A 23,955-nucleotide genomic window follows, 5' to 3' on the forward strand; every position below is an offset into this window, starting at 1 on the left:
TTTGCGCGTAGTTATAGATATTTATTATTAATAAAAAATATTTAGTATACTTATACTTAATACTTATTTTTTTAATAACCTACGGTTAACTGACAAAAACACTTCATAAATAATACTTACAAGTATATTAGGTTTGACTTATAATAGTTATAATACAAGTTATCCTATTGAGTAAAACTAGAATGAGTTGTACTGTACAGTCAGTAACAGAAGTAGCTTCGCGGAAAAGCTATCAAACGGTTTTTTTTTTTCATTTGGGGCATTATTAGCTTAGCTTCTTCCCGCTCCTGACTGTAGGCAGTAAGGTAAAAACTATAACACATTTAAAGCTTTGTTACTATAAGGCAGGCACCGAAGATAAAAAACTCGAAGACACTCGAATTGATAGTGTTTTTTTACCTACTTAAAATGTCATATCATAAATATCATAATATTTAGTATAGGTAAAGGCTAGCCAACTTTGTCAAAGAAAAAGGCCTGACATTTAAACTTTGTATGGGAGAAAGATCCTACGCGCCTACATTTTTCAAATTTGCCGCCTTTTTCTCCTGACAAAATCTAAAAGTAAATCGCTGGAGCCGCATATCATGTGGAGGCCGCTATGTGTAATTAATTTATATTTAACAGATAACAATGATGCCTGTTGGAAACGATCTTTAGTTCTATTCATACTCTGATACATACAAAATAATATTCTTATCTCTCACTTTTAGTTTCGCTGCCTCCTTCAAGAAATTATTGTACTAGATTCAGATTGACCTAAGTACAATCAGCATCAATATATATAATGACTTCCAAAGTCCCCAAATATTAGGTATCGAAACACATCATCCATTGTTACCATAGAAATAATAATGACTTAATGACGTGTTCAGATATACATATATGGTAGGTAGGTACATTTTTGGCCACTTTGGCCGTCAGCGTCTCTGTCCAATTACGACTGTCGACGTCAAAAAAGTCTACACTTTTGCACTTTCCTCCTTTGTAAAAGGCCTTTGTAAGACGACAAATATAAACATAAGATATGTTTACGTCGTTGTCATCGTCGACTATACACAGTGCATATATATAATACTTTGATATTGGCGAGTTCAACTGGCACAGTGTCCAAGAAGTTTTCTTATAATCCGTTTGTTTCCGAGTATCCGTTGGTCTCCGGGGGCGCGACCATGAGGATGAGGAACCCGTCGATGTCGTGTATCTCCTTGGATGTGAACTTGGCTGAGATCTGGTGCCGTCCGGCCCACGGCGGCGTCAGCTTGAACTGCGCGGTCGCGAACTCGCCGGGGGGCACGTTCTGTAAGTTATCATTAAGATTGATTAATTAAATCCTATTGAAAGATAAACCGATGCTTAGCATGATTTGTCGCGGGTGGAAATGTCGGATGCAACTCTATATATCAAGTGCGACTTTAAGCATTGGACAAAATAAGTTATGCTAAGCGGAATAGTCAAGATCGTAGGCTTGGATGAAGGCGACAGGTTGTTATGAGATACTTGGTGAGCTTTTTGTCAAAAAGTGGACATCTTTTGTCTTTTGGCCAGTGTCAAAGTCAAATGTAGATGTAGTAGTAAATCATGACCGCCATATGGTGTTGTTCTGCTTTTGAACATAGACAAGGAACAATCCTATGTATAGGTACCGATCACATGAGATACATATTTCCCACATACAGCACTTCAAACATGTGTACTATTTTCGATGTGGTAAGGGGTTAACCTATCGCCAAATATTGACTTGGTTTTATTCAGTTGTTTTTAACGAAAACATTATCGTTTTTCTCGAATTTTTCATGTAAAGTAGCTGATTATGTGTACTTTGTTCATTAAGTAACAAAAAAAACCTCAACAATATCCTATTTGAAACTAAAGTTACCTCATCCAGAGAGATCTTGAGCTGCTCATCCAACCCCGGGCCCTGGATGTAGAACTTTCCATTCTTCAGCGGTATGGGCAATGGGTTCTCCAGCTTGACAGTAACAGTGAACTCCTTGTGGGACACCGGCTTGCCTTCGACGGTGATCTTGATGTCGGGGTTGCGGACCCGGAAGTCGTCCTGCGCGAAGTAGTCGAAATTCTTGTCCACTATTGAGGCGAGACAGGCGATGTTGAAGGATGCCTGTAACATGATTGCACCTTTGTGAAAAAATCTGTTATGATCTGGTTTGGAGATTTGAGTAAGAATCCCACTAAAAGAACGGCAATTCATTAAGGTGGTTCGCCTAGGTTACTCAAAACTTAACTCTCGCTAGATGGCACCACTTTTGCAAAATTTCAGATTTAATTTTTTTGTGAAATGGTCTTGGTATTTGTATACTTAAAAGTATGTTTCGCGCACTCTTTAAGTAAATATTGAACTATTAAAATAAACATTGAATACTTCATTGTGCAAAAACCACCTTTTTAATTCGACGGAGTGTTGCTGTCACGCTTTTTCCTACTATTACTCACACATGCAAACAGTGTTTCCGTGATCCTTGTAGTAGACAATTTCACACAACGTAAGTATGTTGCAATAGCGTAACGGTATGTTCGTGGAAATACGTGCAAGAGGGTTGGGGTTCAAGACTGGTGCGAGTAGGTAATTTCTTTTTGTTTCTCCTTTGTGTTATCTTACCTTTAAACGAGCAATTATTAGATATATAATTATTTATTTATATATTTGGATGGTATCAGAAACGGCTCTAACGATTTCGATGAAATTTGCTATAAGGGGTTTGATCTCTTAGCTAGGTCTATGAGAAAACGCGCATTTTTGAGTTTTTATGTTTTGTAAGCTTTGGTCGGTCTCCCAGATATTCAATCTCCGCTTGGCAACTAATCCCAGAATTGGCATGCGCACTAGTTTTTACGAAAGCGACTGCCCTGACCTTCCAACCCAGAGAGTAAACTTATTTGGATTAGTCCGGTTTCCTCACATTGTTTTCTTTCACCGAAAAATAGGTATCGGTGTATAAATAGGTATCAAATGCTATTTCGTACAAAAGTTCGAAAAATCATTGGTACGAGCCGGGGTTAGAACCCGCGACCTCCGAATTGCTTTCCGCTAGGCCAGCAGCGCTTCCCCCACATACTCAGTGTTATCAGGTTTTTTAAAAATCAAAAACGATTACTTATGAAAGCAGAAGAATATAAATGATCGTATTAGATTTATAATTGTTACATATTTGCCGTAACTTATTTTTAAAATGTGTTTTTCAATTAAAAGACACGTCAAAATTGTTTACCTTATTTCTAATGCTAAAAAAACAAACTATAGTAATAATTGTGTTTTTCATTCATAGACAAAATCCATTATTTTTAACCACATGAAATTTTATACACTTCTTTTTAGGGTTCCGTACCCAAAGGGTAACGGGACCCTATTACTAAGACTTCGCTGTCCGTCCGTCCATCCGTCCGTCCGTCTGTCACCAGGCTGTATCTCACGAACCGTAATAGCTAGACAGTTGAAATTTTCACAGATGATGTATTTCTGTTGCCGCTATAACAACAAATACTAAAAACAGAATAAAATAAAGATTTGAATGAGGCTCCCATACAACAAACGTCATTTTTGACCAAAGTTAAGCAACGTCGGGAGTGGTCAGTACTTGGATGGGTGACCGTTTTTTTTTGCTTTTTTTTGTTTTTTTTTTTTGCATTATGGCACGGAACCCTTCTTGCGCGAGTCCGACTCGCACTTGCCCGGTTTTTATTGCAGTGAGGATGTCCTGATTGTAAAAATCAGAGAGATTAGGAAGAGTATAATTTCTAATTATCTTTGTAAAAATAAAAGAATACGTGTAGCCCATACTTAATAATCGATTTATGATAATAAGAAAAATTAAATAAAAATAAATAAACAATACGAAATTTAGGTGTAACAAAAATACAAAAAGTTATGTTCCAGCATACAATGACTGGGGATCGAACCGGGAATCTTCCGTTTGCAAGCAAAAAAGTGACTGTTTGCATAACACGCCATGATAGTTCTTAGCTAAGCTGACGAACTTCTCGCTTAGGTCAATTAACTACCTGTCAAATATCAGTGTCAACAAAATTGCACTAAACATGACGGCACTCCAAATTCGAGCCGTGGTCGGCCCGGCAACGTCGGAAATGGTATGGCAACGTCGCAAATGTATCTGTACACGACATTTGTGACACACACATACGTAAAATTGATGAAAAGTTAACTATGATTTTTGCATGATTTCTGTATGAAACATTGTTTTCCTGTTAATTTCGCGCAAACGAATATTCGAAAGAAGATAAATGCGGAAATATTTGTGTACTAATAGTGTGTAGTTACTTAATGAGCTTTGATTGAATTTTGTATGAAAAGCGAACCACCTTAAACTACTGATCTACTTGCGTAAGTTTTCTGATAGAATTTTATTTAGATCAACCATAAATCCAACTTCTGACACCATCCGGCGAAATCAAAATAATTGCATGCCTCGTAATAATAACTAATAGTAGTAAGTATAATATTTCGGATATCAAAATATCTTAGTAATTTACATTTAGTCACCGTCTAGGTGACTGCACTGCAGCCACCTTTATTAGTTTTCATCACCTGCTCTTTAGCCTTGAGTAATTCTCCTGTCCTCTTTGGCACATCTATTTCACTCACCTGATCTATGAGTCGCTTGTAATACTCATCGAAAGTGACTAGCATGTAATCTGGTCCTTGGCCTCGGGTGCGAGCGTCGAGTCGAACTCCTGTCGTTTGACGGACTCGCCAGACTTGTCTAGTACGCTACTCTTTGGTACATCTATCTCACTCACCTGATCTATGAGTCGCTTGTAGTACTCGTCGAAAGTGACTAGCATGGTGATCAGGTCCTTGGCCTCGGGTGCGAGCGCCGTGTCGAACTCCTGTCGTTTGACGGACTCGCCAGACTTGCCTAGTACGCTACTCTTTAGCACAACCCTCTCACTCACCTGATCAATGAGTCGCTTGTAGTACTCGTCGAAAGTGACTAGCATGGTGACCTGGTCCTTGGCCTCGGGTGCGAGCGTCGTGTCGAACTCCTGTCGTTTGACGGACTCGCCGGACTTGCCCGTGTACGTCACGGTGTCTACTCGCAGCACGCCTTTCACTTGGTGCTTGCTCTCTAACGAACGGTTGTTCATGTGTAGGATCTGAAACAGAATAACTACTGTAGTTTCTTTCATTTTTCAGAGGTAAAGTTTCCTCCAAAATCACAAGATAATTTAATAGAAGCAACCCGGGCACATCCTAGATTCATTTCATGTTATGGTAGGAATTATATTAATATTAATTTCATACTACATCGGTGACAAACAAGCATACGGCCCGCCTGATGATAAGCAGTCTCCGTAGCCTATGGACTCCCACAGCACCCTCGTTGAGCTATGCATGGCAACCTTACTCACTGACAAGAACACAACACTATGAGTAGGGTCTAGTGTAAGCCACTCAGCATGCTCCTTAGATCACCACCTAGATTTATCTATGGGCTTTACATAAGTTCAAAATTTAGGGTCATACTGGTAGTACTTTTGTAGACGTAGATGGATAAAGTACTCACCACACTGAAGTCCTGCCCGATCTTGATATCGTCTCTCAGCTCGAAGTCAAACACCACGTCGTTAAAGGCGTCGTTGAGATAGTATCTAGCGAAGATGTTGGATGACCGACGCAGAGCTTTCTCCATCGTCGCGCGCTCCTCCCACGTGCGCTCCGGAAACTTGTAGGAGTCGGTTATATCCTGCGAATCAATCATCGTTATCGTTAGATTGAATTGTTAGTTTTATTTTATAAAATTGTTGATGTTATTATTTTCGCTTTTATGTAAATTCAATGTTGACGTGTAAAACTGCCCTTGTGGCCTATTTGCTGAATAAATGTTGATGTTTGATGTTAGAAAAGTCGCTCTTAGTCGCTATGTAGGTAAACCTTATGTCGCTGCAGTATGGTTTAATAACTGTGTCGACGAACTGTGCTCACTTGCTTAGATGTGTTATATGTAGATATGTAGTTAAAATCAGGTTAAAAAGACCTTTTTACAACGCAGCGCCTACTCGTTTTATCAAAGCAACCAGTTTGTGAATTTTATTATGACATCGCTTGAGACGAAAACAGGGCGTTAGGGAGCTTACCTCTCGCTCCATCTTTCCGATGGCTTTAGTAGATATATTTTGTCCAACAGAGGTCGTGTCCCGAGCCAATAGCTTGAGAGGCTGGATTTCGCCGGAATATTTCCATAATACCTGTAAAACAACATACAATTACTAAAAGAAGTCTCCGAGGTAACCTTTCGTAATTGGCTTAAAGATAGCGTTTTATATGCGCAGCTGGCTCTACTCGTTGAAACGACTTGTTATGGCCAAGTCGTTGGTATGAATGTAAAAATAAGTCTTATTCATTTCATCTAATGTAGGCAAATAGGTAGGTACATACTTAAGAAGTAATTTGATATCTTTGGTTTCACAATATGTACCTAGTACCTACCTACCTACTTGGAACTTCTGATTTGGAAATGATTTTATTATGCCGCGATTTTTGCAATGGAAATAATTGCAGCGTACATACCTGCTATCAACATTCATTTAATTTTGAATTTTAAAACTAAGTAGGTACCTACATAGTTCTAGTAAGTAGATACCTATTTATCCGATTCTACTAATTTGTACTGTCAGTAATTATACGTAATAAGAACAAGAGCTGTTTAATTAATAGTAACGTCAACTAACCTTATCAGCATTGACTTGCGCGAAAACGTATCCCGCGTCATACGGTTTCTGAATGTCGGCGTCGCGAACCGCGCGTATAGAGGCCGGGCCGCAGCGGAATAGATCCTCTGACATTTCTTGCGGCGTCGAGTCGATGGCTTGCCAGCCGCCGTACTCGGGACCCAGGTCTGGCCTCTCCATCCATACCTGGAAATAATAAACAAAGTCAGCTGACTATCTGGTAGTAGCTACTATCACTATCAGAAGGCGCTTACAAATACTCGAAAACACAGAGGCAGAAGAAGCGAAGGGGACGATGAATTCAAAATAATCTTGAGACTTGACACGACTTTATTGTTACCTACTGGAACAAGAGCGTGAAAAGATTCGTACGCTTTGCGCTTTGCCGTCTTAAATATGACAAAGTGAGGAAGAGTCATTATACACGTCGTATTTTAATAGAGACGTTAATGATTACAATGCCCTACAACCCTACATGGTCATTGGTCATTGCAAATGGTAAGGAGGCAGAGTTAGCTTGGTCCGACTTTAGATACCTGTTTACTATTATAAATATATTATCGTGACTTTTCAAACGCACACTTTAAGCACAGGTAATACTTACCTAGGTCCCTATAGGTCGTGGTTATTGTTGAATTTTATAATAATAAATTCTACCAAATTTAGGCAAGCAGGCTCTATCATAATATGTAATTAATTGAGCACCAAGGCTGATGACGAATCGGTCAAACTTTATTGCGTCACAGCTGACGTGTAATTTATATTTACACTGAATGAGGATGATTCAAAGTGGGCGCGATGAACCAGATGACCCCTTTCGCATTCCAGTCAAGGAACAGATTGGGAATTACCGTAAGTCCGCAGGGAAATATTTTAAACGCAAGAGTATAGTTTTAGTACTGGTTGATTTCGAAAATTTTTAAATTCTGACCACGCTAAGTTTGCACCGACCAGCCTGGCACTTTTGGCAGTGACAATATAATTATAAACTCATAATAATAATCATTTTGCAGGCGTAGACGGACTCTAGTCCACTGTTGAGTGACGTCAGTGACGTGCTAATAAGATACGTTTGAAACCACGGAAGAAAGAATGAGCGCGCCGCTTTTTGAAACCGTCTTCATACTCGAATAACTTGTTAATCTGAAGGTTGAAGCTGTCCAGACTATCAGATGCAATCATTTTGAAGCTATATACGTCATTCTAGATACCTAGGTATTTAGTTCAGATCAAATGATTTAGGTGATCGTGTCTACTACCTACAATGACCTACATGACATCGACAATTCCGCTAGCTTGCTATTAGCACAGAAGAAATAATAGTACTACCATACAGAAAGGACTCTTCCTACAAACCCGAAGTTTGACAGTAGTTCAGGGTCGAATCATGCTATCCCTTTCTAATATATGGCACTATCCCTTTCAGCAATTTAGGGTTGTCAAAATTCAAGTGATTATATTATCTATGGTCGTGCACGCAAAAGGAAGTCAAGTGATGGTAACCCTAATAATTGCTCGGAGCAATGCTGAGCCGAACGGAGCCGAGTTTGACCGAAGTCAGGAGTGTCTCCCCACTGCTATTAGTAAATTAAGACAGAGACGGCCTTAGTACCTCGTTCCAAACATGGTAGTTCCAGACAGAGTCCTGCGTGAAGTGGTCGAGCGTGTTGCCGTCTTCGTCCTTGATGATGTCGACGGTGAGGCTGCCCTGGCTGTCGTGCGCCGCGTCGTACCCGGTCACCGGCCGGCAGGGGATACCCAGAGCTCTGCAAACTGAACACGGGGTTATAGCTTGAGATAACAGGCCTTGACCTTGTGAATGAATAATGTAAGGCACACCCTAAGGCGAGATGCCGAACGCAATGTTAAAAAACTACAATGAAGGAATAGAACTTGACTTACCTAAATATAATGGCCGCAACTCTCAGACAAGGATTTAATGGAGAAGAAGAAATTGCTATACCTGCCGGCCTAGCCAAGCTATCGCTTCGACAACGAAAAGCTTTACGTCTCTCTATCACACTTCCATATCAGTGCGACAGAGACAGTTACGTTTCGATCGCTGCGCGGAGCGTAAGCGATTGGCATCTTGGCTACGCGGCCTGATTAGGAATTATTTGGGTACCGTGGTGTCAACATGTAGGTAAAGCTTATTCTGTTTTAGTTAACTGAAGAACATGAATGGCTAACAATGTTCTAATTTACCAACTTACTTGTGGTTAAAACACCCGCGTAAACCCAGCATTGTGCATATTTGACGGGTTTTTTCTTGGTGTAATACTTCTGTAGGATAGCGAGGGATCCGACCCACTTGAGCGGGTGTGTTCCACCGTCGTAGTCGCTGAGCTCGGCGCCCCAGTTGCCTATAAGCACACCATTGTCATCCTGGGCGTTTACGGCGGCGGACAACGCCCGAACTGTCCGAATGGGGTCACTTCTGGCGCGACCTTTCACCTGAAGATAAAGAAAGATAGTACTTTTAAAAGTGGGACATAATTATTAATTAACTGTATGAATATTTAATATCACATAAAGTGCACTTTAGCTCTTGCCTGCAAAGATTGTGCTGGTGACACATTGAGTTTAAATCCCGAAAAAGACCTACATTTGTGTAATTACTATCGTGTAAATATTTATTCCTGAACTTGTTTTCTAGATATGTTTGGTTATTTTGGGACTAATAAATAAAGGTTATTCTGTGCGAGACGTTGCCCACATATTACTTATTGTACCTATAGAGTTTTTCGTAGGTACGTAAAACTACTAATAACTTATTTACATCTGAGTGAACCTTAAAATTCCTCGCAAACAGTACCTAAGTTAAAAGTGTGCTTGCCTAATGACTCGACTACAAAGTTGTTCTAATATAGTCTCAAACGTTAAATTAATCAAAGAGGTCGTATCGTCTCACCTTTTAATTGAAACTTGCTATGATTGACCTCAACCATTCAACTTTACAAGCATCTAATCAATTGTAAGTATTCGACAATTTGCGAATGGTCACTTCTTATTTTTACATTTCCGTATACATTGCTAAATTTAAGTAGGTAACTATGATATAACTATTTAGCTTCACCAGTTTCAAGCTTACCTTTCCGATTTCTCTGACTAGATAAAGCGCGCAGTCCAGAATGTCTTTCTCGTACTGAGCGTAGTTCCATGGCGTTGGCTTTATTCTGTTGTAAACGCCTCGGAACATCAGACCACCATCTTCTTGAACATATTCTTCACGATGGCTGTGTCCTAATAGATGATACAGAATAAGAATTAGATGATTATAGTATACAACAACGTTGATAAAGCGAATATGTCGAAATGGCTCCAAGAAATAATATTGCATACATTATCGAGTAAGTAGGTAATAATGACGCTTGATGACAGAAAATGAATACTTGAGAGAGAATGAGAAACGAATACTTAATTCAACAGAACCTATAGATAATGATAGACCAAGACATGATAGTCAAACTAACCTGGCATATAAACCTCATCATTTAAGCACCAAGGATTAAATAGCACATAAATAGGCTGTGGATGCGTATAGCTCAAGGACCCTCCAGTCTTTAGCTTCGTGTCAATGTCGAGTCTCCAAGCAGCGACTATGCAGTTTGCTGAAGCGGTGACGGCGACCATTAGGTGGGAGTCCATTTGACCTTCGTACACGGCCGTCCAGGCTCCGGGCATCTCTGTTCCTTTGTCCAACAGTGGAACTGCAGCCGATGTGTCGTCTGATGGTCCACGTTTCTCCACATCTGTGTATTAATCATAAAATAAGGCAACGAATAATTGCCCGGCTACAAACTTGCACACACATTTTATGAATGGCTAGATTGATAATGTAGGTAACCGTGCAATTAAAATTTTGCAACTTGCTGTGTAGCTGTTACTCACAAGATTCGTCTTAAGTATTTGTAATATAATTTGGACACAAAGTCAAAATAAAACATTCTACAATATATGTATGCTATGTTAGTACAACAACAAGAACTTACAATATGTTCCAATCATCGCTTTTCGTACAAAAACGACACTCTAAATATAGGGTTAATGGGGTTTAAATATTATATGAATCTCTTGATGTCTTAAAAACAAAGTGCGGGAATGTTCGTGTTGTAGCATAAACAACGCGCATATCAACAATAGCAAATGCGGCGTCGATACTAATTTTGAACATGGTACCTATGCTGAACGATCTAAAACGGTCTAAGTACTAGGCAAAAATATTGTAATAGGTTGATTTATAACGACGATCGCTTTTAAAAGGAATCGCTCTCTGATGGGTTTAATCATATTCATTATTCAGCTACGATTCACAGAATATATTGTCAAAATAAAACTTTACGTGCCTATACTACACTGATGGCGTCATGGCAGATGCGGTATTTATTTTAATGTTCCAAATTTATCCAAGATTGCGTCCGAGCGAAAAATATTAAATAAATGAATTTATTAGCAGCTATGATTTTTAAGGAAATTTACGCGAGACTTCGTCATTAATTGTACCTATTGCTCTAAGTATCTAGTGTAAACAAGCAGCGACGATGCAGTTGGCTGAAGCCTAACATAAGAATGGGCCATTTTCACATACAAAATACTGCAGCTACTTGCATAAATGATATCATACAAGCCCACCCACTGCAGTCCTTGCGTATGACAATTTATGATAATCATGTAAGGAATAATCATAGTGTTTATTCATACCGGACACGTAGAAAATAAAGGAGAGCGCGTCCCTAGAGGCATCATAGGGCCGGTTGAGCAGCAGGTCGAGTTTGAAGGCCTGCCCTCGCCGCACCACGAGACAGCGGTCCTCGGGTCTGCTCATCAGATTGAATTTGCTCGTGTGATGGTTTTCCCCGTTGGTTTCGTTGCAGAAGTCGATGCCTTGGACGGCGAGCACGCCCAGTCTGGTGCCATCGGTCACATCTGAAACAATATTGCAATATGATCGTTGTTTGGCGGCAATCCAATTTTAAGACGCTATAATATTTTCATGGGGATATAACTTTAAATAGTGATTCACTGTCGTATTTTATGGAAAAATTTAATCGAATCTTTAGTTTCCTATAGCTAAAAAGGTAATAACAACAGTAGAAAATGTAAAAAAAAACAGCAATTAAAACAAAACCAAATCGGTGGCGAGCGGCGTTAAATACAAGTTTATGAAATAAAAAAACCCTTGATACCTGGTTGAAATGGTACGATAATAAATTTACGCCGCCTTCCAAACTGTGACCTCCACCAATTTTTTAAATATTCCATTATTGCTTAAAATATTCGAGATAATTTCCAAAAAATCCGTTAATTTATAAAGCAGTCATCACTAGAGCTTAGTCGAAACTGTTAAGTAACGTTCATAGCAGACGGACGTGATGATCGAAACTCGAACCGGCACTTGCTAATTGTTACCACAAACGTGCGGTTCTATTGCCATTCTGCCGTGCACTGTTTTTAGCGTAGGATTATATCTCGCCAGAACGTATATGTGTCTAACTGGCCAGATGATGTCATAGTCTCATAGTCAACAAACGCGAAAAGCTTCCTGACACCCGGAAGCAAAAAAACCATTGACAAAACCAAGGTCCGGTGCACGTTACTCACAATTCAATCTTATTCTGCGACAGCAGATCTGTCCAAACATATATGGATGACCTCATGAGAATGACAATTCCTCGTAAATCATGATAGTTAGAACATAAACTGAACTGAATCATATCGTCCATACAAGGTACCGCACAAGAACATTACGAAGTCATAAAGTGAAATGAATTAGGTGCCTACCTACATACCTATTTATTGAATGTATTATATAATATGTAAGTATTTTTTTAGTAAATATTAACTGTTGACATGTAAAATATTACTTACCAATAAACGCTATCTATCTATACTTGTATTCATATATGTACATATATTGTAGCTGTTTTAAATGTACGAATGGGCGTAAAGTAGGAAAAATACAGATATCTAACTCTTTTAAATTGCCCTATTATCATTCCTAAGTAACCTATGCTATACAGCAATGAACTGTATTTTATAAAAGTCGTTAACTATTGTGCATGTTGAATTATTTTATAAGTAATTTTATAATTGCAGTTCCTAGATCAAATACCTAGATCAATATTTATTGCTCCAGTTTTAGTATTTTAGGCGTTACTTTGTCAAAGTCTCAAAGTACCTATTGTATATACCTACTATTTACCCTCTAGGAGGAGGAGGCGCAGGTCTAGCGACAGTAAAATTGCGTTTATTAAAGCCGACTATATTAGGGACCTAATACATAATTTTATTTGGTGCGAAATTGATCAAATCTTAAGATGATGTGACATGATATACATATATGGAAAAAAAAATTAATGATTTATTTACATACAATATATATACAGTGGTACAACTAAACGAAATTAATAACTAGCTTAAATCTAAAATAGGAACTAGGTATGGAAAAGATTTACTTCCATTATTTTCGATTTGTAGATTGATAACAGAGTTACACCCATGTAATTATTCCGGCGCGTTCACATCTCTATTCGACATGCACGTAAAATCATATAAACCTAATGCACTGCCGTATTCGAACTTCAAGATATTCACAAGAGACGAAACGTACTAGATCCATTCTAGATACGTTATAGTTTAGATATCAACTAGTTCTCTTTTGCAGCGCAATTCGGGCAACCAATGTCACTTTTACGTTACATATAGTAAGATATCTATTAGATGTAAATTGGATCTCTAAGTCATATCCTGTGGAAATCTTTCAAGAGTATCTCCAGAATCGCGCAAATGTCAAATTTGACAGGTTAGATGTCGTTATCGTATCTTGGTGATGACTAAAAGATATCTATTTCAAAATCCGAATCGGGCCCGCAGTATCATTATTAGTATCGTTACTATGTTAAGCTTTCCTTAAAAACAACCCTACTTGACATATGAAAATTTAGAGTCAACATATATTGTATAATCTTAACTTCAAAGTACCTACCACTAGATTAGACTTGTGTAGTTCGAGCATCACCAAAAGTTAAAAGAACCTAGCATATTAGTATTTTTATGACGATACATGTACCTATTTGGTCTTAATTACCGTCGTGGGTGAATCTTACTGGGACATATTGCCTTGAAATAATAAGCGTTTAATAGGATTTCCCACACACGAGCCGGCTGGCATCCGCGTGGGCCTGCTCAAAAGGAACCATAGATGGATAAGTCGGATAAGATGCTAGATGCGCATTGATAACATTATTGTGCTTTTTGTTATGCACATGCTGCCAGCAACCAGTCACGCGTATATTGTTTTTGTATTCTATTAACTTTAAATTAGGGAACATTCCTAAAGTGAATTTAAAAAAAATGCACATAGTTATGTTATGACTTGTAATTGATTAATCTGAACTCTAAAGTTAATTGATTCAATCGTGTTATGAAAATTATCGTAGGCATATATAAATTGTATGGTATTACTTATTTCATGCACATATAGCAAACCCATGAAGAAATATAAATTATATGGACAATAAGCAAAAGGTTCCTTTGCCAGTTTAGCCATCTAGCTGCGACACAATTTACATAAACAAAGTAACAATTTTATTATGCACTGCGACGTATGGTGCTTGAAGTGAACAGTATAAGCACCTACACCTAGTTACCAACCTAATTAAGTATGTATAAGTACATAGTTATGAATGGTGAGATGTATATCATTTAACTGCGTATACAAAACGATTTTCTCGGACTTTCTTGTCCTTTAACTTTGTAGAAGAATATGTTTTAATTTATTGAGTAATCAGCACATTCGTCATTATAGTTTATTAGCGTCGTAAATGTAAATTAAGACTTTATTATTAACAACTTCACATAACACGCAAACAATAAAATAGCTGTCTCCTTTGTTGTTAAACGAAATAAAACTTTTCATTTATATTAGCCTTGATTTTCTTTCATCTGAAGCGTCCGTGACATATATTTTGGTGGCCAAAATTAGTTCAGTGAGACATCAATTTAAGAATTTGATAGTCTGCTACAGGTATGTACCTATTATTGATATAGGTAATACACGTTACATACTTAAGTAATATACATGTCTAGGTACCTACAATGTGTTTTGTTGTATGTGATATTTGTGTCAATGAAATTAAAAAACATAATTGTGTTAACTTAGGTATGTTTAAAGTGTGTAAAAAACCCTTCTACTTCTCCTAAAAGTTGTTTGTAGGGTTCCGTACCTCTAAAGGAAAAAACGGAACCCTTATAGGATCACTCGTGCTCTGTCTGTCTGTCTGTCCGTCTGTCATAGCCCATTTTTTTCCAAAAGTACTGGACCAATTAAGATGAAATTTGGTACACATATGTAAATTCGTGAACCAAAGATGGGCATGTTTTTTTTTATAATTTTAAAATACATAGGTGCCACTTTTGGGGGGTAAATGAGTAAGTAAATTCAAAAAATAATTTTTTTTAAACTATATGTATAGTTTTACGTATCAAAACTATCAAATGAAAGAGCTCATTATTTTTGAGAATCTCAGATATATTTTTTGTAATTTTAAAATAAATAGTTTACTACATACTAAAAGGCCTAGTAGGCCGAAAAGGCTTTTGATAGGGTAAAGTGGAGAAGCATATGGCGAATACTGAAGCAAAGGGGAATACCAGTCAAGGTCATAGAAATAATCAAGTGCCTTTATGAGGGATCCACTTGTCGAATAATGCACAGGGGCCAATTGTCAGATCCGATACCCGTCACTGCTGGAGTTAAACAGGGCTGTTTGCTGTCACCATTGCTGTTCCTGATTGTCTTGGACGATGTGATGCGCAGAGTTACCAGTCAAGGGGAAAGGGGGCTGCCCTGGGTCAATGGCAAAACCCTTGAAGATATTGACTTCGCTGATGACCTGTGCTTACTCGCTACGACACAAGACTATCTGCAGTCGAAGACCGATGACCTGGCCGATGCCGCAGGAAGAGAGGGATTGCGTATCAACTGTGCTAAAACGAAAGCTATGCGCCTGCACGCCCAGAATGCAACGCCTATTCTAGTAAACGGGGAGCCAGTTGAAGAAGTAACAAAATTTACATATCTGGGAAGTGTTATGAACCCCCTGGGAGGTGCAGAAGCGGATGTTGAAGCTCGCATCAATAAAGCCCGCGCCGCATATGCGCAGTTGAAACCCGTATGGACTTCCACAGTCATCACTCGCCGCACCAAGCTAAGGGTTTTCAACTCGAACGTAAAGTCGGTCCTCCTATATGGATGCGAGACATGGCCCGTCAAGCAAGACATAACCAGTAGACTCCAGGTGTTTGTAAACAAATGTTTGCGGCGAATCGTAGGAGTCTACTGGCCACGGACCATCTCCAATGTTAAACTATGGGAACTGACTGGCCAAAACCCTTTAGCTAAGGAGATACTTCTGCGGAAATGGCGCTGGATAGGACATGTTTTACGAAGGCCAAACAATCACCTATCCAAGCAAGGGCTGACCTGGAAAATTCCCGGAAAAAGAGGACAAGGTCGCCCACGTACCACCTGGAGGCGCACAGTGGAAAAAGAGGCGGCATCAGTTGGCCTCGGCTGGGCGGAGCTGGAAGAGGCCGCGCTGGACCGCGAAGAATGGAAATCCCTTCTGAGAGCCCTATGTCCCTGATGAGGGATAACAGGATATCATCATCATCAAAAGGCCTAGTAAGCTGATTTGCGGTATTTTCGACTCGGATATGAATAAAAGTAAAGGTAATGTAACAACCAATTTACTATTTATTGGCATTTAGAAAGAGATTGAAAAATCTAACTTAGTTTAAATTACTGATAGGTACATGTATATAGGTACTATTTATATTTTACTACCATTTTCGGTCCAAAAATATTGGTTTACGAAAAACAAAAACACCGGACGATATAGGTATGTAAGCCAACATAGTATTGGTATTGTATGAACTAAGGTAAGTAAATATTAAGACGGAACATGTTAACACGACTTGCGTAAATAGTGATTTCATTCATGGATATTATAGGTGTATTTTGTATGTATGTTAAGTATGTATGTAACGTTGCTGTTTGCTAGTATAGGGGACAAAAGTAATATTTTTATTTTTGTTTTGTACATTGGTAGGTACATGTGTGGTGCAATTATGTATAATATTAATCACCTATATACCTATATTATTTTGTTATATGTAAATAAATGACTCATTCATTATTAATAAGTAATATATATCAGAGGGATTTGATTATTTAGCCTATAAAATGAATGGGCCCACCCTGTCGCAGACGTACCGTATCTTAAAATAGCAAGGCGATTGAAATTTTAAATTAATTGTTATAAAATAAGTCATATATATATATACATGAATGTAACTATAGGTACACTTGGTTTTTCCATTTGAAATGATTTGAATGAAACAAAGTCAGTGTTTATTACTCCTTTGTTGCGTTTTAAATGTAAATCAAAACCGCAGACATATCTTTGACACAAAAACTGTTCTTTGTTTTAACAAGGATACCTACCTACATGGTCAGCTGATTCGAGCATAATAGTTCATATCATATACTTATACATATCAATATTCATTCGTACATAGAAAACATCCATACCGCAAGAACAAATATTTATACTAATACACGCACAAACAAATGCCTGTGACGTTGTAACCAGGTTGTCAGTCTTTGTTATTCGCTTATCTCCCGTTTACTTTCGTTAGCCAGTTTGATAAAGCAGGATAAAAGTAATTAAAAGGTCAGTATCAAGGCCATAGTTGATAACCTCATCGTTTATCTCAAAATTACTTATCTGCTTAGTACGTAAGTATAAGAAAAGTTCTCGATATTTCTCAAAAAAATGCCAAGCCGAGTTACCGCAAACTGAAGGACGCAGTTAGAGAAGACCCAAGAAGTGATTTGAACAAGAAGAAGTGATTTGATCTGTCCAAGATCATTATTATTGGATGAGGACAGCGCACTATCGGTCCATTGAAAATCCTTAATGCTATGTCCATTTTTTTTTCGTCTGATATGATATTGTAAATAGCGTCACTGGGTCGGACGCTGTGCCACAGCCGTAGGACGCGCCAACGCCGCTCCGGATCACCTTGAGTGCGCTCGCGCACCTTAACGCGACAAGTCATCAAACATTCCTCGAATTCACACGAGCAGTATTCGAACTTTACGAATCTCAACTTGATTTTATATGTTACACCAAGTTCTTACTTCCAGTAGTTCCAGTGTATTTCACGCATAACAGTTTGTAAGTATGGACGAACGTCAGATGTACACTGCAAGTGTCAAATCAATCAAGTTAAGATTTTTATTGTTCGAATGCGTCACAAGACTGTAGAGGCGCTGAATTAAATTAATGCTCATACTTTTAGTATTGGAGTACGCGCTACATTAGTAGTTTAAAATGTGAATTGTAATGTAATATTTGTGAAATTATAAAAAAAATACAGAAAATAAGTTTCTTACATGAATAACAAGAATTGTATTACATAGGTATACCTACATATAAACTGGACAATTGACTGTTACGTATCTAGTCATTCTTTGTATGAATTGCCGAGGTATATAATTTTTTATTACGTTATATATATTTATAAAGTAGGTACCTACATAAGGTACACAGTTGTATATATTATGTAGACAACTACCTACATAATAAACAATTGTGTATATACCTACCTATCTACCTGCTGCAGTTGCAATATTATATTAATACCTATAATAGAAGCAATTTATGACTGTACACCTAAAGCAAACATGCTACTTTTAGAAACAGGTTTAATCCATACTAATAAGATAACTGCAGATCTATTTGTATAGGAAGTTTTCCTACTAGAGCATAAGAAAAGTGGTGTTTATTTTGGGATTTTAATCGGGATATGTATTCGAAGCGGAGCGGCATCCGGCACCGAGAGTGAATGTTCCAATTTGTGGTGATGGCGATACCAGATTTCATTGCTTTCTGACTGAAACGGCGTTCTATTTTGGCTCAAAAACTCACTCTTGAATCCCCTTAAATCTCACCAATGAGAGGAATAAAGTTTCTAAAGATTCTAAAAGAGCTAAAAAATGTTAAGTTCGTTTTTTATTGGGTTGGCACTGACAATAAGAGAATTATGTACCATAATAGGTAATAAACTTATTTTACAATGTTACTAACTATGAGTAGTTAACGACAGTTTCAATTCGATGATCACAAAGTATCTTAGAACAGGTAACCTTACTACTACTTAGGTAAGTTACTTACTAGGTTACAAGTAGGTACAAAGTTACTGTAAATAATGTCAACTTAAATATGGTAATAAGTAGGTACCTACCAAATTCAGGTTAATATTTAAATGAGAGCATTTAAAAAGCGAATAAATACTTAATTACCGATCAGAATTCAAGTACTAATCGGTTTAGTCATCTAAAAATGTTTAGCATATGTTTTAATAGATAAGTAAATAAAAAGAGTTGTGCAACGAATGTGTAACTTATTAACTGTGTTATTTGAATATGACGTGATCGCTCGTATTCTGGTCACGTATTTATAGGTAGCAGCTGTTTAGCCAATAGGTGAGAAAATTAATGGCAAATGTTTAGGACCGGTTTGGTTTTTAAAGCAAACAACAATATTATGCTGATAAATAATTTATGAGGGTCATACACATTTTATAGCAAACACGTTCGCGTCTTTCCTGTAGACATCGCATAGTTAAGTAAATCTAAAGCAAATTTTTACGCGGCGTTTTACAGGTGGGATACATTTTTCGGTAGTTGAGGCTCAAATAAGAAAACGGGATATTTATGTACCAGAGTCGTTCATCTTTATTGTATTATCCACAGAAGAGACCTTTTTTAAAATAAGAGTAGGTGGTACCTTTGGTAGGAAAAGTATATGTACCTACCTAGATTAACATACATGTGTACTCATTTTAATACATTTTAATAATTTCACTTACCTACACAAAAAATACAGAAATAGTTAGGTACTTCTTTTCGTCGGTCGGTTTTCTTTTTTCAACGACTAAAAATATAATAGGGAGTAAATAAATCTTAGTCTGGGTCGCTAGGTATTAGAGTTGCCCCTTCGAGCAACACCGGCTTCCGAAAAGTTGCCCAGTGGCCCGTTTCTCAAAAGCTTGTAACTTATGTAATACAAGCGGATGTCACTTTTGATAGAAAGGGACTTCCACTTGTATTACAAGTTACAAGCTTTCGAGAAACGGCCCCAGAACGCTAATACCACAAAACAGATAAGTACAGAAGTCAATCACATGTATGTACTTTACTTTTCATACCTACGCTCGGCGGTCGCTCTAGGGTTGCGATTGTTGCGAACTATGACGTATGCACAAAAAACTATCGTGATAGTGGCACTCTTATCTATCGTATCGTATCTCGTATCTACTTATCTAGTTGTTTCATTTATTGTTGAGGATGAAACGGGAAGAATGGAAATAGAAATTAATAATAACATTAATTACTCAAATAGGTATTTTAATTTCAATGTCATTGTTATATTACAAATTTGCCACAGAAAATATCTTGCGATGATTTCGAGATTGGCGAAATGCACGATTGTTATATTTTAAAGTGTAATAAATTCGCATTCGCATTCTCTCTGAAACAACTGGTAGCTTAAAAAACGACAATTCACCGTTTAATGTTGAATTTAAACAACCGTCCACTGTACAGTTATAATAACTTTTTGTTAGGTTTTTCAGTTATTGCACAAAAAAGTTCACAGACGCGTGTCTCAAGCGGATGGCACTCGCGCTCGCAGTGGTCCCAACCGGTCCGAGATATCGTGTCCGTGAGCAGTGTCTATGTGTGCGTTGCTCGAGCGCGCTTTGTATGTAGATTGATTTCTGTACCTATCTGTTTTGTGCTAATACGTAATAAATACTTTTTACAAAAAAAGAAAACCGACTTCAAAAAGGATGAAATAAAATATTATCCTTTTTAAGTCCATGCGTTACCAACTGATAGGTTTGAAGTCGGTGCCAAGCCAACTTTTGAAGCATACCATGGTTTTGGTGCGATTCGATAAGGATGTACGTTGGATTGCTATACACGACGACAATGAACGTACTTTCTGTAGGTACAGTCGACGTTAAATATATGTTTACACTTTTCGTCTTATTACAAAGGAGTAAGGTGCAAAAGTGTAAACATATCTTTGACGTCGACTGTACCTAAGAACACACCTTACCTACTTGGCTTGACACCGACTTCAAACATATCAGTTGGTAACGCATGGACTTAAAAAGGATAATATTTTATTTCATCCTTTTTGAAGTCGGTTTTCTTTTTTTTGTAAAAAGTGTTTATTTTTCCATTTTTAGTTTTAACGCATTGTTAAGAGCGCGACGCATGAATGAAAAACAACTTCATGATTAACACTAAATTCGTGTATCTACTTTAATAAATATGTAATCAGGAATTTTCTCGAGTCCGTCTGGGAAATTATAATTCCTGTCACTATACTAAATCCATCCTCCGCCCCGCCACTGACCCAATCCCTCAACCCCCCCGATCACTCAACCTCACAGCGTATCAACCCCTCCATGTACCCCTCGGCCCTGAACCAGCACCCCTTCAACCACCATTACCCCTTAACTCCTAACCCTAACCCCCGATCAGTAGCCTTACCAGCTTACCAAGAGTTTGACATTGATTTATTCGCTAGCGTGTGTGTAACTTACTTTCTTTGCATCTCGCTCGTACTGGAATATTAGTGCGAGCGAGATGCATAAAAAGTAAGTTACGAAGACGTCGCTAACTTAGCGAATATGTCAATGTCAAACTCGTGGTAAGGCTACACTTGCACTGCATCAAATTGGCGGTGTTCGGAAGCAAATGCTCGAGTTACTTTAGAAAACACCGAAATCACTTTACACGTGCCTTTAAAAACTGAGGAGTTCCCCCAATTCCTCATGGATTCCATCATCAGACCAGAACCAAAAATAATACGGAAACACCTTGGAGGCAACTCCTTCCAAACAAAAAAAGAATTACTCAAATCGGATCACAGGTGCCGGAGTAATCGCTGAACATACTACATTTAAAAAATCATCATCATTATCATCAATACAATCATCATCATCAGGTCTACTTCATCAAAGTGGTGGTTTTCGGGAGAAAATACTCGAGTTGCTTAAGAAAACACCCAAATCACCATGCATGTGCCTTTAAAAATTGAGGAGTTCCCTCAATCCCTCATGGATCCCATCATCAGAACAGAACCAAATTAAAATGGGACCAACTCGGAGGTAGCTCCTTTCAAACAAAAAAAGAATTACTCAAATCGGACTACGGATGTCGGAGTAATCGGTGAACGTACATAGAAAAAAAAAAATAGCCACAACCGAATACAGAACCTCCTCCTTCTATGAAATGGAAGTCGGTTAAAAAATATAGACAGAAAATGATTGTCTAAACTTTTTAATGCAAGCTAGCAACCGGTAGAACTCTATTTCGATTGGCTTATCTGTTTAGCGGAACTTTAAGGCCCACTTGCACCATTCCAATAACCCGGGATTAAGCAGTTAAACCATTAACCTAGTGTCAAATTGTACTGGTAACCATGGTAATGCCAGGTTTAACCGGTTAACCCCGGGTTACTGGAATGGTGCAAGTGGGCTTAAGAAACTTAGTTGGCGAGTTAAAAGTAGATTTTATTGATTGATACAGTTTCGTCACAATAATAATTTTACGATAGGTAAGTAACCTAATACTTTAGTTCAATCGGCGAGGTGCTAATTTCAATGTTGACTCTAAACGTCTTAAACCGCTTTAAGATTAAAAGTGAACCGATAAAACAGCCTTGACCTACCGTTTGACAGGTTGGAGGTGTCCAGCCTTGGCGGGCGCGGGAGCTCCCGCAGATCGTAGGACTCCGACCTGCCGCAGCACTGCGGGGGGCACCATCTCGAGACCTTGCTCTTCACTACACCCATGGCTTCTACACTCTCATAGAACCCTAGTATCACCTTTACCACTAATTATCACTATAAATTCAAAACGATTAGATCATAGCTGATTTTGGACTCGACTGTGTCTGCCACAACGTAAACAAAAGAGCGACTGTTTCGTTTATTGATTTTAAATCGAAGCGGATAAACTTGTTGCTTAAAATTAAGAGTATTATTTTGCCGCGGCTCGACGCGTGCGCACGTCCGCGCGGAGTGGATTCGTCTGGCGCTACCTCCGTGGTCCGTGGCAAGTATGACCTCTTATCAAAGTTGCGAAACTAAATAAATCGCTCAGAAAACCTCATCCCGAATGACACATTCTCTTATGAATGGAATTACTACCTAAGCGCGAGTCACTCACCTATCTGCTGGAACTGGGAATCACCATTGACGTTCATTTCAGGAATGTAGGTCAATAACATGACCATAATATGAGTAATTTTATTTACCTTTATTTTCTCTTTGTTCGATTTGTTGCTGTAAGTTTTGTTTGCGACAATAGTTAAATTACTTTTATTTATTTATTTTTACTTAATGTACTTAAATACTGATTTTTTTTAAATGTGAAGTAGGTACCTGTGAAATGTTTAAACTATATTTTAAGAAACTCTAATTAAATAAAAACTTTTAAAAGAACTTTTTAAAATTAAAATCACAGTGTCCCTTTCCATGAAAGTGAAACCCGGAAAGCGAAAGTTTGTTTTCAAGCCAAGTATCTAATACATTAGATAGATGAAGTCTAATACCTAGTTTAGAATAGATCTAGTCTAATACCTAGTTTAAACGAACAATTCTTGTTTATTTATATATTTCGGGGATCTTGGAAACGGCTCTAACAATTTCGATAAAATTTTCTATATGGGGATTTACGAGGGCGAAACATCGATCTGGCTATAGGTCTTATCTCTGGGAAAACGCACATTTTTGAGTTATATATATATAAATATTTTCCGAGCAAAGCTCGGCCTGCCAGATGTTTTTCTTTTAACGGGCCCCTGATGGTACCAAAAGGTTTGTGCGCACTCGACGTTTTCAAATAGTTCTTTCATTTCACAACTATTTCCTATCTAAAATTAATAAAATGACAAATAAAATAATATACAGTGTGGAAAGATAAGTCGGGCCCTGGAGGGAAACTACCTTAAATCCTTAAGCTGGCTCATTTTACTTAAAGAAGACATTCCTTTATTTTTAAAAAGAAACAAAACTGCATTCAAAGATTTTCTAAAACTCGCTTGCCTCGCCCGGGACTCGAACCGACTAAAAATTAAAAAAAATAAAAACTCGCAATTT

General features: G+C 38.0%; 1 protein-coding gene across 2 annotated transcripts; it reads right to left on the reverse strand.

The window, feature by feature from the left end:
* On the reverse strand, positions 1–22,857 carry LOC134663847 (annulin). 2 transcript variants are annotated; one of them, XM_063520361.1, is made up of 12 exons: positions 22,524–22,857; positions 11,410–11,634; positions 10,182–10,460; positions 9,800–9,951; positions 8,922–9,162; positions 8,321–8,481; positions 6,709–6,894; positions 6,115–6,225; positions 5,544–5,723; positions 4,933–5,133; positions 1,880–2,122; positions 1–1,300 (listed from the first exon to the last, which is right to left on the reverse strand). In XM_063520361.1, the coding sequence occupies exons 1-12, from the start codon at positions 22,645–22,647 to the stop codon at positions 1,124–1,126; spliced, it is 2,280 nt and encodes a 759-aa protein (XP_063376431.1). In that variant the 5' UTR covers positions 22,648–22,857; the 3' UTR covers positions 1–1,123. The 2 variants fall into 2 exon arrangements, with proteins under 2 accessions (XP_063376431.1, XP_063376432.1); XM_063520362.1 differs by lacking the exon at positions 22,524–22,857 and adding an exon at positions 11,895–12,320.
* Positions 22,858–23,955: the final 1,098 nt, after the last annotated feature.

Source organism: Cydia fagiglandana, chromosome 4 (genome assembly GCF_963556715.1).
Source record: "Cydia fagiglandana chromosome 4, ilCydFagi1.1, whole genome shotgun sequence".
In the NCBI taxonomy this organism is placed as follows: domain Eukaryota; kingdom Metazoa; phylum Arthropoda; class Insecta; order Lepidoptera; family Tortricidae; genus Cydia; species Cydia fagiglandana.